Source organism: Pholis gunnellus (genome assembly GCF_910591455.1).
Source record: "Pholis gunnellus genome assembly, chromosome: 20".
Lineage (NCBI taxonomy): Eukaryota > Metazoa > Chordata > Actinopteri > Perciformes > Pholidae > Pholis > Pholis gunnellus.
In genome coordinates this window covers 18904668-18919580 of record NC_136547.1, presented here as the reverse complement: position 1 = coordinate 18919580, position 14913 = coordinate 18904668, and the positions used below count along the sequence as shown (strand labels likewise).

Sequence of the window (14913 nt, the reverse complement as noted above, 5' to 3'; positions counted from 1 at the left end):
TACAATGCTTAAACTGTGTTCAAATGTTGCTTTTAGCCAGATATTTATTGTGGCTTTAAAGCTATACAGTAGAAAAACTACAGCTTGTTTTGTCAAAAAGAAATAAAATAAAATAAGGGCATCAAATGTGGACATACAGGACAATATCTTATGAAAATCATCTGACAATTTTCCACCAAATCACATTTCAGAGAATCTGTTGAATTCCTTCATGCCACAAAGCAAAGGTGCTTCATAATAATATCGAACAAGACTGTTGAGGCACATTAACCTTCATATCTAAGAGCTCTTGGTGCTGAAAAAAACTTTTCGTTCTCATTTCACATCAGCACTGTTGACCATCCGGAGTTTTTCCTTTGTTACACCCACTGAGCTCAGCTTTGGACCCGATTGCTCTCTGCAGCATTTGTCCACATGTCAATTTTCATCCCTCGTTCAGTTCAATGTAGACTGTGATTGCTACACCCTGTGGTACTATACTGATGTAATGCATGCCCCCCCCCCCCCCACCCCCCCCACCACTATAGGGACCTAAAGGCGAGAGAGGAGAGAAAGGAGAGTCTGGCCCCCCTGGATCTGCTGGACCTGCGGGTGCCAAAGGACCACCTGGAGATGACGGGCCAAAGGGCAACCCTGTAAGTCCGCCAAATACTCTCAAAATCTTTTCTGTCACTCAGTCTAACAGGCTTAAATGTACTGCTTTAAAGGAAATGTCCCCCACCAGCCGTTAGGCAGGCAATTTTACTCTAGCACATATTCAAGAACTTAAAAGCCTTTTTATTGGGGAGGATTATATTTTATGCCCGCGTGGTAATGGCATGCCGTGACGCTTTTTCTCATGGATTTGCAACATCATCATTAAGTCCATCAAATTGCCTTCAACGGTTGTTACCAGGTACGCCAGGACTAAATCACGGTCTAAATTCCCGTCCATGTCCTTAATACCTGTATCCTGTTTCTTTTGCTTCGCTGATGCATTTCATATCTCTCCATTAAAGGGACCCGTTGGATTCCCCGGAGACCCTGGTCCTCCTGGAGAGCCAGGTGTTGCTGTAAGTATGAAATCTCTTAAGCAATATTCACTCTATATAGGCTCATAAACATTAAATGATTTAGGTTTTTGTATTGGGAATCATCCATAAATGAAACTGTATGATTGTTAAAGTAGAGGATAAATATTTCACGTGGCAGACATTATCTAAGCAGCACGTCTCTCTCTTACAGGGCACTGACGGAGAATCAGGAGAGAAAGGAGACGATGGTGAATCCGGTCAGCCTGTAAGTTGTTGTATTTTTCACATTATTTGGACGGACTGCACGAGTATATATCATGTACACTTTACAAACACCTAATAAAATGTAATTAGCATAACAAGCAGCTACTTTTCACGAATGAGTATAAATGTGTCTTGTTTACGTTTATTTTGTATTAAAGTAGCTGCAAAATGTTGCCTGCAGTAAAAGCTGTAATTACATCTAGTCAGTAAATAATTTACGCTGCAGCATTGTAAATCATTATATTTACTCCGTACTCTTGGATGTAGGGTAAATGGACTTATCTGCTTTGCAGATCCATTAAGTTTGATTAGAAATAAAAGCCAAACAATAATGGGCTAGCCCTGTGTAGAGCGCAATTAATCACATCTCTTATTAACATTCATGAATGTAAATGAGCCGTTGCCATTGCCAAAGAACACCACAGAAAATATTTAATCAACTCCATGAATGTTGCGTATTTGAACTTTAAATGAATGAATGAATGTTTATGATTGCATACTGAAACGCTACAGTCAAAGATTGTGCTTAGAAGCTATATTAAAATATGTTTAACGTCATATAATGGCTCAGTTTTCTTTGAACTTCGAGTTTCCATGTATCTGTGTACTCGACCCGTAAAACAGCTCAATATCTGCCAAATATTTACCAATACAAATGATAAAAAATTGGTTTGATTGCTTGCAATTAACTCAGAAATAATTGGATGAGAGTGTGTCAGGAATCACAGCACGTATTATTTCAGGCGGTGCAGTGACTCATCCAACTTTTGGTTTTGGCTCAACTCTTTTGGAATATCCCGGGGTTGAATGTTCCCTAAATGTCAATATGCTCTGTGCGTTATTGTCCTTTTTGGCAGACATAACAGAGAGATTTAGTGAAGCATGCTGCTCTCTCATCAAAATTCATACCAGCCCCGACTCGTTTGTTAATACAACTTATTTTATTGTCTGTAATGGCATCATGCATCTCCTGTCTCCTTGCTTGTTTTCAGGGACCTTCAGGTCCATCAGGAGAAGCTGGCCCACCTGGACCACCTGGCAAGAGAGTAAGTCTGTGACCATTAAAACTAAGAGGACTGCAGCATTTTATTTGTACATTCCAAGATAGGCTTTTGATGGTCCCCATTTTTGGCATTTTATCATTGCAAGAGTGAGCTGTTTTGATATGAAATCTCTTGCTGACCAAAGCTTCTGTTAGTGTTGAAATCATGACTCAACAAGCCCTTGTGAAATGTCTCAGCCCTATTTTAAAATAGATGAAGGGAGTGTGCATCTGTTGGCATTGTATTCTGGCTTCATAGCCAACAGACCGGTATCCCGCCTCGCTTTGCAACAACTGCTCCTCAACAACTGCTCCTCAACAACTCAATCTTGACAGTAAAGCAGGAGAGATTCATTTTCATTAAAAGAAAAGTGGGGGAAACAAAGTGGGAGATTTAAGGGGTCAAGCCGTTTTGCTGTCTGCAAAGAAATCTCCCTCAAAGCCTGTTGAGAAATGAATGGCAGGATGTGAAAATCATGAATCTATTTTTTTTTTTCTCTTAGCAAGAAATTGAAAAGGCTTACCGAAAAAATAGCAGGAAAAAAGGAGCCGTGGGTTCCAAACTCATTGACGGCAGTGGGAAGAAAGCGAGAGAGATATAGATAAAGTCTGACACACTATTGATCCACGGCTGCTTCACTGACAGTCAGAGCAAAACAAAGGCATGACACGGACGTGGTAACGTCGTTATGAGAAGAGAAGGGTGGGCTTTAGCAGTGCCCACCAAAAAAATAATAATGTAAAATGAAACCTTTAATGTGTCGATTGTGATGTGATTATCACATTTCTTTCAGCCTTTACCAGAGGAACCGTGTGTCTACTTTTAAAAGAAAACTTGTTCAGGTTACAAATCCGAATACAAAGATTTTAACACATTGGAAATTAATGTCCGAAATCACTCACTGCTCACTATATAGTGTAATGTATAGTGATCATTATTATACCCCATAATGTGGACTCAAAGTAAACACAAACGGACGAGTACTTGTAGTGTCTGAAATAGTTTTTGGATAGTTTGAAGGGAGTAGTTAATGAGAGAGTGACTTTGGACACAGCAATGTTTCTATGATGTCCATTCTCACTCTATCTAGTATTCTACAGTATGAGCTGGAGATAAATGAGTGAAATATAAAAGCCAGCAAGCTACTCTTTGGATGCACACATCTGATGTGGAACATTAACATATTTCCAATATGATGTGGAGCTCAAAGTCCACATGAAAATGAGCAGCTATTCTCCTGAATTTGAAAGAAAAGTCACAATCTCAAGTGACTGGCTGCATTTCAAAGAATGACATGTCGTGCATTTTGAAACCAGGGTTGATTGCTTTTTCTAATATGCCCAATGAAATTTACATTCTCAGTATTTAGCATGGTATCAGCATCTGCTGCACCGAACGGCCTAGGGATTATGGTAAGGAAAAGGGCTATTCTATCACTCATAGGTCTTTAATCGCTGAGAGAAAGAAAGGGACCTAAGATGATCCCGGCTGCTACCCGACAGGTTGCTCCTTCTGAATACATAATTGCACAGCGAGAGTTGTTTAGGATCTGTTGGACCCTTTTTGTGTCTTCGCTGCCTTTCGTCTGTAGAAAATTGCAACAATCCTTTAAATCTCCCCCAGCACAGCCTCTGATTCTGAATTAGTCCATTTAGCACAGCAGCACCTTTTATATTAATCTGCCTTAATACTGGATTATTCAACTTTGCTTCTTGAAGAAAGAAATACCTAAAAGTTATTAGCCTCATCTGGCTTTTGGGGCGGTTAAGGTCACTACTTAATGTTTTACCTTTCGTCTGTTCTAAGACACGGGTAACAATGTTATGCAATTAAGAACACTGATAAAGTGTCTCGTATGGCTGATGCTGGAGAGCCAACAAAAGGTGCCCGTTCCAACCTGAACACGATTAACACACCTACACGTTGACTCTAGCTGCTGTGTATCGCGCTACAATTGAAATGGCTCTTTGTGCTGATCAAGAGCCCACCTCTTCCCCACCAGTAAGAGGTGCACATCAGGAGAAGATGAAAGCTCAAAGCACGGGGGCGAGCTCACATCATAGCCTCTCAGTCAATAGCACTCAGGCTTCCATCAGCTAAGATGAGAATGGGATTTGGATGTGAGAGTGGTTTTGAAGAGGGACGACTGGAGGTGGAGTTGAAAGAAATCGTTGTGGGCCTGAGAGCTCCTGACCAGTCAGAGAAGACGACCTGCCAACCCTTAGCATGACTGAAGAAGGCTGTGTGTGTTTTCTATGTGTGTTGGCACATTACTACACTGCAAGATTGTATGTTTTTGTGGGGCAGACAAGTCCAAGCCACTCAAATAGATCTTGATCCCTGAAGTAGCGCAGATTCAAGGGCGTCGGATTATCATCCGTCTGAAGACAAGCATCCACCGAGTACTTATCAGGCAAGACAATTGTTCAACATGAAATCTAATCAAATTAAACTGAAATGCCAAGAGGCACCAAGAGTTATTTTTTGACATTTCCACCTTTAATTTGACAGAGGACAGTTTACATGGGCCAGAGAGAAACGCAACAAAGGTCACGAGGCCCGAATCGAACCAAGGACGCTGCGGTTACATAGCATGCCCTGTAACCACCGGGGTACCAAGGCGCTTCATTAGTGCTGATGATTTTGTTTTGCTTGCTGATGTCAACCTCTGAAATACTGTGGAAGGTCAACGATGAACATTCACTTTAGTTTTGTTCGTGTCGTACAGTTTGTGTGTATGTGTGTTGCTGCTGTGTTAAAATGCTAAAGCGGTGTTCTGTCGTCTTCCTCAGGGACCTCCGGGGACTGCTGGTGCAGAGGGCAGGCAAGGAGAGAAGGGCGCTAAGGTAACAAAATCAACTCGCGGTAGAGTCGTCTCAGGAAGTCCTTTGGCTGCTCACCGTACCCACATTGTTCCCCCATTTTAATTAAAAGCACCAAACGCAGAAGTAAATTCAATTCCCACCCTAGATTAGATGGAAATTTATGGATGCAGACTATTTGAGTAAAACTAAGATTCACTTGTTTCTTGCATTGGACTGTGGCTTCATTTCAAGACAAAAAACAGTCAGAGCTCCCAAGTATTTAGAGTCATCATGCTTTTCTCTTTTTATTCTGCATCAGACCCACATGAAGTTTCTCTGCGTTAGCACACCAGTCTGCTTGTTTCCTCAGTGTCTAAATCTATACATTTACTACAAAAACACACCTCTCCTCTCAGCTAATCTGTTTAAAAGTATATTACTATACTACAGTCATATAATAGTATAGTAAAAACTATACTACTATGGTATGATAGTATTATTCACTGCTTATATACTGCATTTTTGGAAATATTTGCATTGAAAGACTACCTTAATGAAATGGCCTTGAACTTGTGCTTATAGATCTGAATCTTGAAATTCCCAAAAAAAAACAGAATTACAGCTGTGATTGTAATAATCTCAGTAAAGGAGAGATTTGCTATAAGCCTGTACCCTGTATTGCCTTGCAGCTCAAACTTGATTTCTTGATTTCATGAGCTCTGTCTAGTCTGTGCATATTGACGTTTTCCCGTCAGCCGTGGCAGACTCTGATCCTGAGGCCACACTCATTCTATCACGACCCGAGAATGGAAACATGGCAGGATGTGGCGCCGTATATTGTTTGCGCCTGTCCTGAACTTCATTTGGAGGAACAGGAGCCTTTGTCTCATTTGATAACTCAGACTCTTGTTTACTTCTCCCCATTTTTACCGATCTACACGCTGCACACTATCTCAGCATCATTTAAAGCTATAAGCAGCCTGCAGCTCTATTCGGATACCAAGATAAGCTCCAGAGAAAGCCTGACACATCAAGTGTTCTTTATGTGGAACAGATTTTAGAAGTTATACAAGAAGATTTTTTTATTCTATACCACTACCAAACTTGACAAATTATTTTATACATCTAGATTTGTGTAAAGAGCCAGATATACCAACCTCATGGCATCTACCTCTAGAGTGTTCACTTTGTTTATGTTTTGTTTCAAAGTTGTAATGTCTCATAAAATATCATTAATCGCTAGATCTGTATTTCAAAGCTTCTCAAAATCTCAGTAAACAACAGCTGCTTTGATGCAAATACATTAAATGAATATGTCAGGTTTACGCTACTTTCTCCAGGAAAAATAAGCTTAAGTTCCTAAATTGTGTGATATTTTTTAACCTGAGTTATGCTTTCAAAACATTTGTATACAGGGTGAGGCAGGCTCCGAGGGTCCAGCGGGTAAAACCGGACCGGTTGGACCCCAGGGACCTTCAGGAAAGCCCGGTCCAGAGGGTCTGCGTGGAATCCCCGGTCCTGTCGTAAGTCTGAGCTACAACAGCGAACGTTCCCTGTGATTCACTGCATACACATGCAGCTCTACTCTCAAACACACAAGCATGGTCAGACACACACACACACCCACAGTGTACACACATAAAAAGGTATGATGATAGACTTCATGGAATAATCAATACACCCATTTGGCTTATACATTAGTTGTGCTTGTTTATTCCAGCACTCTTTTTTTCCCCCTGTTTGGGCTATTAATCATCATGCCGAGCACAGCAAATCAATGGCAGGCCAGAGAAAATACAGGACGCTATAATGCTCACTGCAATTGAATGGCTTTTCACAGGGTGAACAAGGACTGCCCGGCTCCTCAGGACAAGATGGCCCACCTGGTCCCATGGTTAGTATGTATAAAGTCACTCTCCCTCTCTCCCTCTTTCTCACATTTATCCATCCAGCTAGAGTTGGAGTCCTTCAGTCGGGTTAAACAAAGAAAGCTGAACTGTCCCTAAAAGTCATATCCGTAATACATGAAGGGATCAGTTTCTCTCTCTATAATTTATGATTTTCATCCCTCTTCTTTTTTTCCTTTGTATGTTTTTCTGTCCTTATTATTTGCTTATTTTCAGCACCCTGTCCTGTCTAACTTGTTTCTCCCTCTTCTTCCGCTGTGGCTGTTTAGGGTCCTCCTGGTCTTCCTGGCCTGAAAGGTGACCCTGGGTCTAAAGGCGAAAAGGTGAGCGTAGCCTCTTTTCTTGTGTCTTGACTGCAAGCTCTTTCATTTTCCACTTTCAAATAGGCTGGAAGACAAACATGAAAGCAGTGAAAGGAACCCGGGGATCGTGATATAGGTTCAGACTCCAGTCAAGGCGGCCCACCACGAGCACAAAGCTTCCACGGCTGCAATTGATCAAAAGCGAGATAGCGTTTGTAATAGCGCATATGTTAACATTTAGGAAATAAAATTAGTTTTTTCCACAGCTGCTGTAACAGAAAAACTCTCAACAGGATTGAATATGCAGCTAAATGTGATGTATCACTCTAATCTGTCTAATCTTGCTCTTTTCTTCGCTGCCACTGTCAAATTTGCTGGTGAAATATAACTACAAAGGATATTCAGACAGCACACATTACTCTGTCTAAATTGCCTCCCACACACTGACATGATGGTTTGGGAGAGAGCAGTTTAAAAGCGCACAATAGAGACGCCGCGCTGCGAGTTGTGCGGTTTTTAATGCCGTCAAATCATTGGCCCCGGTGAGAGGGCTTGCCTACTTCAAAGTTATCATCTTTGTGTTGTGAATTGTTTGCGAGTATTTTGTGTTATTTTTGTGTTTCTCTTTTCAGTAGAGACATTTAAATGATAAAGCCTGAGGATTTGTGTTGTAATGAAACGTCACTCTTCACAGCCTCCCATGTGCATTGCTGTTTTTGGGAAGAAAGCCATGGGAGTTGTGCCCGTGTCAGACATGTAGGCAATAGCTTTAAAGTAAACAAAGGGACATTGCTGTTATCTTTAACTCTTTTTGTCCTACAGGGTCATCCAGGTTTGATTGGCCTGATCGGACCCCCTGGTGAGCAAGGAGAGAAGGGAGACCGAGGTTTGCCCGGGCCCCAAGGTTCTCCCGGTGGCAAAGGCGACGGTGTAAGTGATTGATACGCTCCATTGCCACGTTGGTCCTCGGGCCATTTACCCTCCACCTGCTGCCCTTCCACTGTTGCCAAAGGTCTCACCACAGTCACTCGCTGTTGACCAAAACCCACTGAAAAAGGCAAAGCAGTGCAGAGCTAACGTTGTGTTGGTTCTGGCTTATGACAGATTGGATTATTCGTTCCTATTGCTCAAAGGGTGTAAAAACACAATATCTCGTCTGAACCTTTGGTCTCCCTTTCACTACTAATACAACTTCCACCCATTGTGATCCATTTCTGTGTATCTGACGCCTGCTGTGATAATATACCTGCGTTGTGGAAAACACACCAAAAAAAAGAGTTTCATTAAAATTAAGATATTTTTCTCAACCACTGAAGCAGGAATCAGTACTGACACAAGGCTGAAGCTCAGACTCGATAAAGGACTTATGACAGCCTTTATCCATTTTAAATAAACATTGCAGAAGGACTGAATGTGCTATTCTGTCCTGCTGTGGCCCTCGTACTGCCCCGGCTTAGTGATTTAAGATGATGGGTTAGATTAAGTATCTGGACATTAAGCCTAATGAAATCATAACGTCTCCTTTCCTCAGAGCTCAAGGGCTTCAACAAGGTTCTCACTCAGTTTACCATTTCTATTGTAATGACTGAGAATAGGCACAGCGTTTGGCCTTTTCTTGATTGCTGAAATAAAGCCATTCATAAGAAAGCTCATTATGCATTTGTTCAGCTCATAAACTATGTATACATATCCCTGGTCCTTTGCCAGTTTAGTCTAGCTTTTTCATTCCACTCATTCAAGCCTCACAATAATACTTTTGTCTCCTGTGATTCTTTGATGTATATTCTGCTTTCATCTCATCTTTTCACAGGGTCTCAGTGGATCCTCCGGTCCTCTCGGCCCCCCGGGCTCCCCTGGTCTGCCTGTAAGTCTTTTACTGATTCAGTCATTCATTCAGATTCTACACTGATAATACAATGTCTTATTATGTCCGATCTCATGCAGGGTCCTCAAGGTCCCAAAGGATCCAAGGGTTCAAGTGTGAGTACTATCAGAGTTTTTAAAGGCATTTTGTCACTGTGTGTATGTTAGATTTATCTGAGATGACGTGTTTCTATGCATGTTTCTCCCAGGGGCCTGCTGGTACAAAAGGAGACACTGGTACAATTGGTCCTCCTGGTCCTCCTGTGAGTATTAAAGACTGTTGACTATTTTACCACTAAGTTAAAATTGTCACAGTACTGTAGCATTGCGCAACATCTATGGTCAGTCTTTTGGCATGAAACAGCTTTTCACCACCACACCGTACAGGGCCCACCGGGTGAAGTCATCCAGCCGCTGCCCATCCAGTCACCCAGGAAGACCAAGCGCTCCAGTGACATGCAGTCAGACGCAGCCGCCGCGATCATGGACTACGGCGAGGGCATGGAAGACATCTTCGGCTCGCTCAACAACCTCAAACAGGACATCGAACGCATGAAATACCCCATGGGCACACAAAACAACCCTGCCAGGACATGCAAAGATCTGCAGCTCTGCCACCCAGAGTTCCCCGATGGTAAGCTCGATCTAAGCAGGAGTGTCTGACGTAAAAGTAAAGAGATGCTGAAAGAGAAATTTGAATAAAAACACAGCCCTCTTGTCAGTGTAAATCACAGTCAGGCTGCAGCAGAGCGTCATATCCCTCTGTGATTGAGACACTGGAGACACCTGGTTTTCTGACTGATACTCAAGTGAAAAAACAAACTTTTTTTGTTGAAAGCAGTGATTGAGAACACTGCTCAGAGAAGATTGGACTCATCAGTGTTCGAACGTTCCCCGTTTTTCCTTTGGTGTCTCAGTACGATTGATGCAAAGTGGATGAGTGAGACAGTATGGAAATCATCACTCATTGTACTTCTGTTGAGGAATATGTTTTTGTTAAAAATTGTTGCACATAAATAATACCCTGTGCTTCAGGCATGATAACATTTTATCTAGCTGTGAATAAGCCATAACAATGAGCAGTAAATTACTTTAAAGCACAATTTCAAATAGGATCAAGAAATTCTAGCACACTTAATTCCTGAAAAGTAGCTTTAATCCTTTTTCTGTGGACGCTGGTAGAACAGGGTGTTTGAGTGTGCTTGGTTCTCCGCAGGCGAATACTGGATTGATCCAAACCAAGGCTGCTCCGGGGATTCCTTCAAAGTCTACTGTAACTTCACCGCTGGGGGCGAAACCTGCATCTATCCAGATAAGAAGTCTAATGGAGTAAGTGACTTTGGATTCGTAACTGCCTGTTTCTAATCATCATTTCCTCATCAAATATTAAGCCGTCATGTTAAAACGACACATCAACTAACGGCACAGCACGAGACTGAAGTTGTCAAAAGACTGAAGTTGTCAAAAGCAGCCATTTGATTTACTTCAGGGCTCAGCGTGTGCAGATTTAATATTCACGTTTGAACGGCGTAAAAATGATTTGACGCCATGAAATTTGTGAAAACAATATTTCAAAAGATATTACAAAAACATACAGGTTTATCTTTCTGCTCCCAGATGACTAACTTTGATGCTACCCTTTAGGCTTAGCTTTCATTTTAATGTTCACGTCATAATTCACAGCAAAATATAATGCCCATTAATGTCCAGTATTAATCTGCCCTGTCTGGTTCTCCACAGGTCAGAATATCTTCATGGCCCAAGGAAGTCCCCGGGACATGGTTCAGTGAATTTAAGCGTGGTAAAATAGTAAGTGTTTGTTTTCCTTCTTCTTTCATCCGTCTCCTTCAGTTTACCACACAAAACAGAAACTCCTTCACTCAGTGCTAAACGATAATGGATCGCTCCATCTCTCCTATGTACCTGTGCGGGGACACTGCAAAAATGGCAAGCAGCTGCTAATAGACTCAAATAGCAGCACCACCCATGAAATTGTCAGGCAGTGACCCAAAGTTGCTTCCCATAAAGAACTCCCAAAACTGCCGAATGGTTAGAGTGTGTCCATATTTTAGGAAAAAGCCAGAGCAGAGAGAATGCATAGATCGGCTTTTAGTTGAAATAATCTAAATCCTTTTTGAACTAGTGCCTCATTTTCAGTTATTGTCATTACAATTCGTAGCCTGTTCTATATAAAGAAGAGAGCATCAATAAAACAGTACAGAGGATTCAAGCAGAATGCCTCAGTATTTTAACATTCCAGTAGACCTCGCTCTGCCCTTGAACACATCAAATCATCTCCGTAAACATCAGCTACTAGTTCTTGTAGTCAGAAATGAAAGAAGCAAGTTTTGCCCTGCTCCGTTAAACACGTCACGCTGATGTATTTCAACAGAGAGAAGACTTTGAAAGACTGACTGTGACAGAACATTACACAGCAGCACAGCACATCTCCTGGTCGCTCTTTCAATGTACACATTCAGACAAAGGTTCACACAAAGTCAGTGTTCCAGTCAGGGTCACGTGTGTTCCGTTGACCTGTTGTTACTCTAGATTCAAGCTTCGTTAAAAGAGATAAAAAAAGTAAAGTTGACGTTTATTGAACTGAGACTAAAGAGCATACTGTTGCACAAAGTGCTGTACATGTGGTATTTAATTACCACACAAAAAAATAATAATAATAATGCAATGATGTATAAATGTATCTTGCTTGCTGTGTATTCTGCGCAGCTTTCAGCGCCTTTTGAAAAAGCTGTTTTCCTACTTTACTTTACATGGAGACCAAATATTTGAACACACACACAGTGCTGTACTCATGTTTTCTATACTGCCAGTTAACCTAATGAGGAAGACTCCAGATATAATACAGTAATTAGATGATATTGACTGCAATACTAGGGTTAATGTTACCGTGTAACTATCAGCCACTAGCCTTAGATGGGTTAAGGTTAGGAGGCAGCCATGGTTACTGTACATCAATTGGAAAACCTCTGTTTAATTGTTACAGGTGTTTCTACATGAGCCAGTTTGTCATATTTAAAGTGTTGCTTTCCTGAATTATTTCAATATTATTTGGGCCAGTACATCATCTTAATATCTTACAAAACTGTACATAGAACAAAGGAAAATTGGGAGATCCGCTGCTTTTTCTCATAGAAATGAAGTTGTAATCTTTTAATTGCCGTCAGCATTAATAAAGTACAGACTTAATCTTTTTGTTTTATTATTATATTTAAATTCTCCCTGGTACTCAAAATCCTTCAAAATGTACTACTACATTACTACATTTCAGTAATGAGGCCAAATGCTCGTGTAGATACAAAGCTGGTCATCGGAGACTGAAAAAATAGTGCAGTTCTCATTCAAAACATGTTCAGTGCTCGGGCCGAGTGCTCGGGCCTGTGGGCTCGCTGCTTGCAACTTTTTCGAGAATGCGTTCATACAAACAACTTCACATTCGACGCTGCTCCTCCTCGAGTCCTCAGCAGCGTACCTGACATGACAAAGTTCCTCACACACTCCAAACCACGGCTACTCAGAAACATCAGTGAAATACACTCAGGTTCAGACTTTACCGTTAGGCAAGGTAAGCAACTGGCTGTGGCCCCCAAATAAAAAGGGCTCCAAAAGATTCATTATGATGTTTAGTTATGGAAAATGATGTTATTATTCGAACTCATTTTACACCCAAATACCTTACAAAAGGCTACTAGCTACGTTGCAGATTCACAAAATATAACAATTAAAATACGATACAATACTATTCATTAAACTATCCAGCATCATAGAATTGAAAACTCCACCTTGAACAGATTATTTAAGTCCATTCTGCTGATAATGCGTCTCTTCTGCTCTTCACTTGCAGTAGGAATTGGAATGCAGGACTTTTACTGTGCGGCATTAGGAGTTTTACTATGAATAACTGTTGTTAATAAAAGCTGTTACTTACGTTTTAATATGTTTTCATGTGAGAAAGTGATCATTTAGTTTCCCAATATGTGGTCAGTTAATCCAAATAACAGCTGTTTGGAAATTTGATCCGATCGTTTTCGGAGATTTGAGAGTCACTTTCTTTTAATGTTTTGTCTTCTAATTGCTTTATTATTATTATTATTATTTTATTATTAGTAGTAATAACACAAGTAGCAGTATTACGTTTTCTCCATATTTTTACAAATCTCTTTTCTTATATTGCTTGTGTTTTTTAATTCTTTTTAATTTCTTAGTTCTTCAAATCCAACCGTTAAGTAAAGCGTGTGGACTCATGTTTGCTTCTTTCCTTTGACCTCTTACACTCTCTTTGCCCGCCAACAGTTTTCCTACGTCGACGCGGATGGAAACTCAATAAACATGGTACAGATGACCTTCCTCAGACTACTGACAGCCTCTGCCAGGCAAAACTTCACCTACAGCTGCCACCAGTCCGTGGCGTGGCACGACGCCACCAGCGACAGCTACGACAAGGGGCTGCGCTTCCTGGGCGCCAACGATGAGGAGATGTCCTATGACAATAACCCTTACATCAAGGCCCTCTCTGACGGTTGTGCGGTAAGCCCTAGACCTGATTTTTTCCTGAAATGGTATCACATTAGTGGAGAAAGAAGGAAGAGCAGGAAGCTATTAGAGTAGCTGATGACAGCTGATGCCTTCGAAAAGCCTGAATCTTAGCAACGTTTTCCCAGTAGCTCAGGTCTAAAGGCAGTGGACTGACCTAATGATCAGCATGAACACACAGAAAAAGTGTTTTGTGCAGTTAGAAAGCATGTGACAGTATGTGTGCTTTTGCATTTGCATGTCTAATCGGTTCCTCTGCGTCTCTGTGTCTCTCTTGTTGCAGACGAGGAAGGGCTACGGAAAGACTGTGATGGAGATTAATACTCCCAAAATCGATCAGGTTCCCATCATCGATGTCATGTTGACTGACTTTGGGGACCCGAACCAGAAGTTTGGGTTTGAAGTTGGACCCATCTGCTTCCTTGGCTAAATAAAAATGAAAAAAGAAAAAAAAAGGACTTGATGGGGCCAGCAAAGAAAGTCAAGTTGAGACGTTTTGGGTACCACCAGACCCCATTTCTAGCCCCCCACCCTTTTCTATGCCACATGCAAGTTTTGAATAAGAGATGGTGTAGCAAACATGTCTTTCCATGTATGTACGTGTAACCCAGGAAAATACTTGTTGCCCTTGTAGGGCTCGAAACCACATGACTTAACCACGTTATGTAGCAAAGGTGAAGGACATTAAACGCGTGGCAGAGGAGGGTGAATCAGAGGTAACCGAGAGGAGGTCAGGCGACATCAGGGGGAACAGACCTCCTCTCTGGATTCTCCAGGTGCTGTATGAAAACGACTACAATGGTGCTTGTTCAAAACACACACAAATATAAAGAGGTGCTAAGAAAGAAGGTGTATTTTGATAATTATATAAAAAAAAAAAACTGTAATTATTATTTTGTACAATACTGTTATTTCTGAATCCGCTTTCAAAACTTGCATGTGTATCAGATTCTGCTTCCGGCTCTTTAATTTCAACGTTGGTTCAAAGATATACAGTGTAAGTTAAAGACATCATCCAATCAAATCAATTGATAAATGATATTTTTTTGTTCAACACATACTGTGTATTTGTCATAAAGCAAATAAAGTGAGCATTCAAACAATTCTCTATTGCTAAATTAGACTGTATTCCCTTTGTATATATTGATAGTCCAAAGCTTGAGGTT

At 41.1% G+C, this 14913-nt stretch overlaps 1 protein-coding gene across 2 annotated transcripts in view; it reads left to right on the top strand.

Moving 5' to 3' along the window:
• col11a1a (collagen, type XI, alpha 1a) overlaps nt 1–14177 on the top strand; it is a gene marked incomplete at both ends in the record, with an annotated part of 73184 nt that extends 59007 nt beyond the window's left edge. For both annotated transcript variants that reach the window (XM_079181199.1, XM_079181198.1), the window contains 17 exons: nt 528–635; nt 999–1052; nt 1225–1278; nt 2270–2323; nt 5113–5166; nt 6540–6647; nt 6965–7018; nt 7301–7354; nt 8156–8263; nt 9144–9197; nt 9278–9313; nt 9406–9459; nt 9584–9830; nt 10413–10525; nt 10937–11005; nt 13508–13741; nt 14031–14177. In XM_079181199.1, the coding sequence (XP_079037325.1) occupies nt 528–635; nt 999–1052; nt 1225–1278; nt 2270–2323; nt 5113–5166; nt 6540–6647; nt 6965–7018; nt 7301–7354; nt 8156–8263; nt 9144–9197; nt 9278–9313; nt 9406–9459; nt 9584–9830; nt 10413–10525; nt 10937–11005; nt 13508–13741; nt 14031–14177 (1602 nt within the window). The remainder of the gene's footprint in view (nt 1–527; nt 636–998; nt 1053–1224; nt 1279–2269; nt 2324–5112; nt 5167–6539; nt 6648–6964; nt 7019–7300; nt 7355–8155; nt 8264–9143; nt 9198–9277; nt 9314–9405; nt 9460–9583; nt 9831–10412; nt 10526–10936; nt 11006–13507; nt 13742–14030) is intronic.
• Nucleotides 14178–14913: the final 736 nt, after the last annotated feature.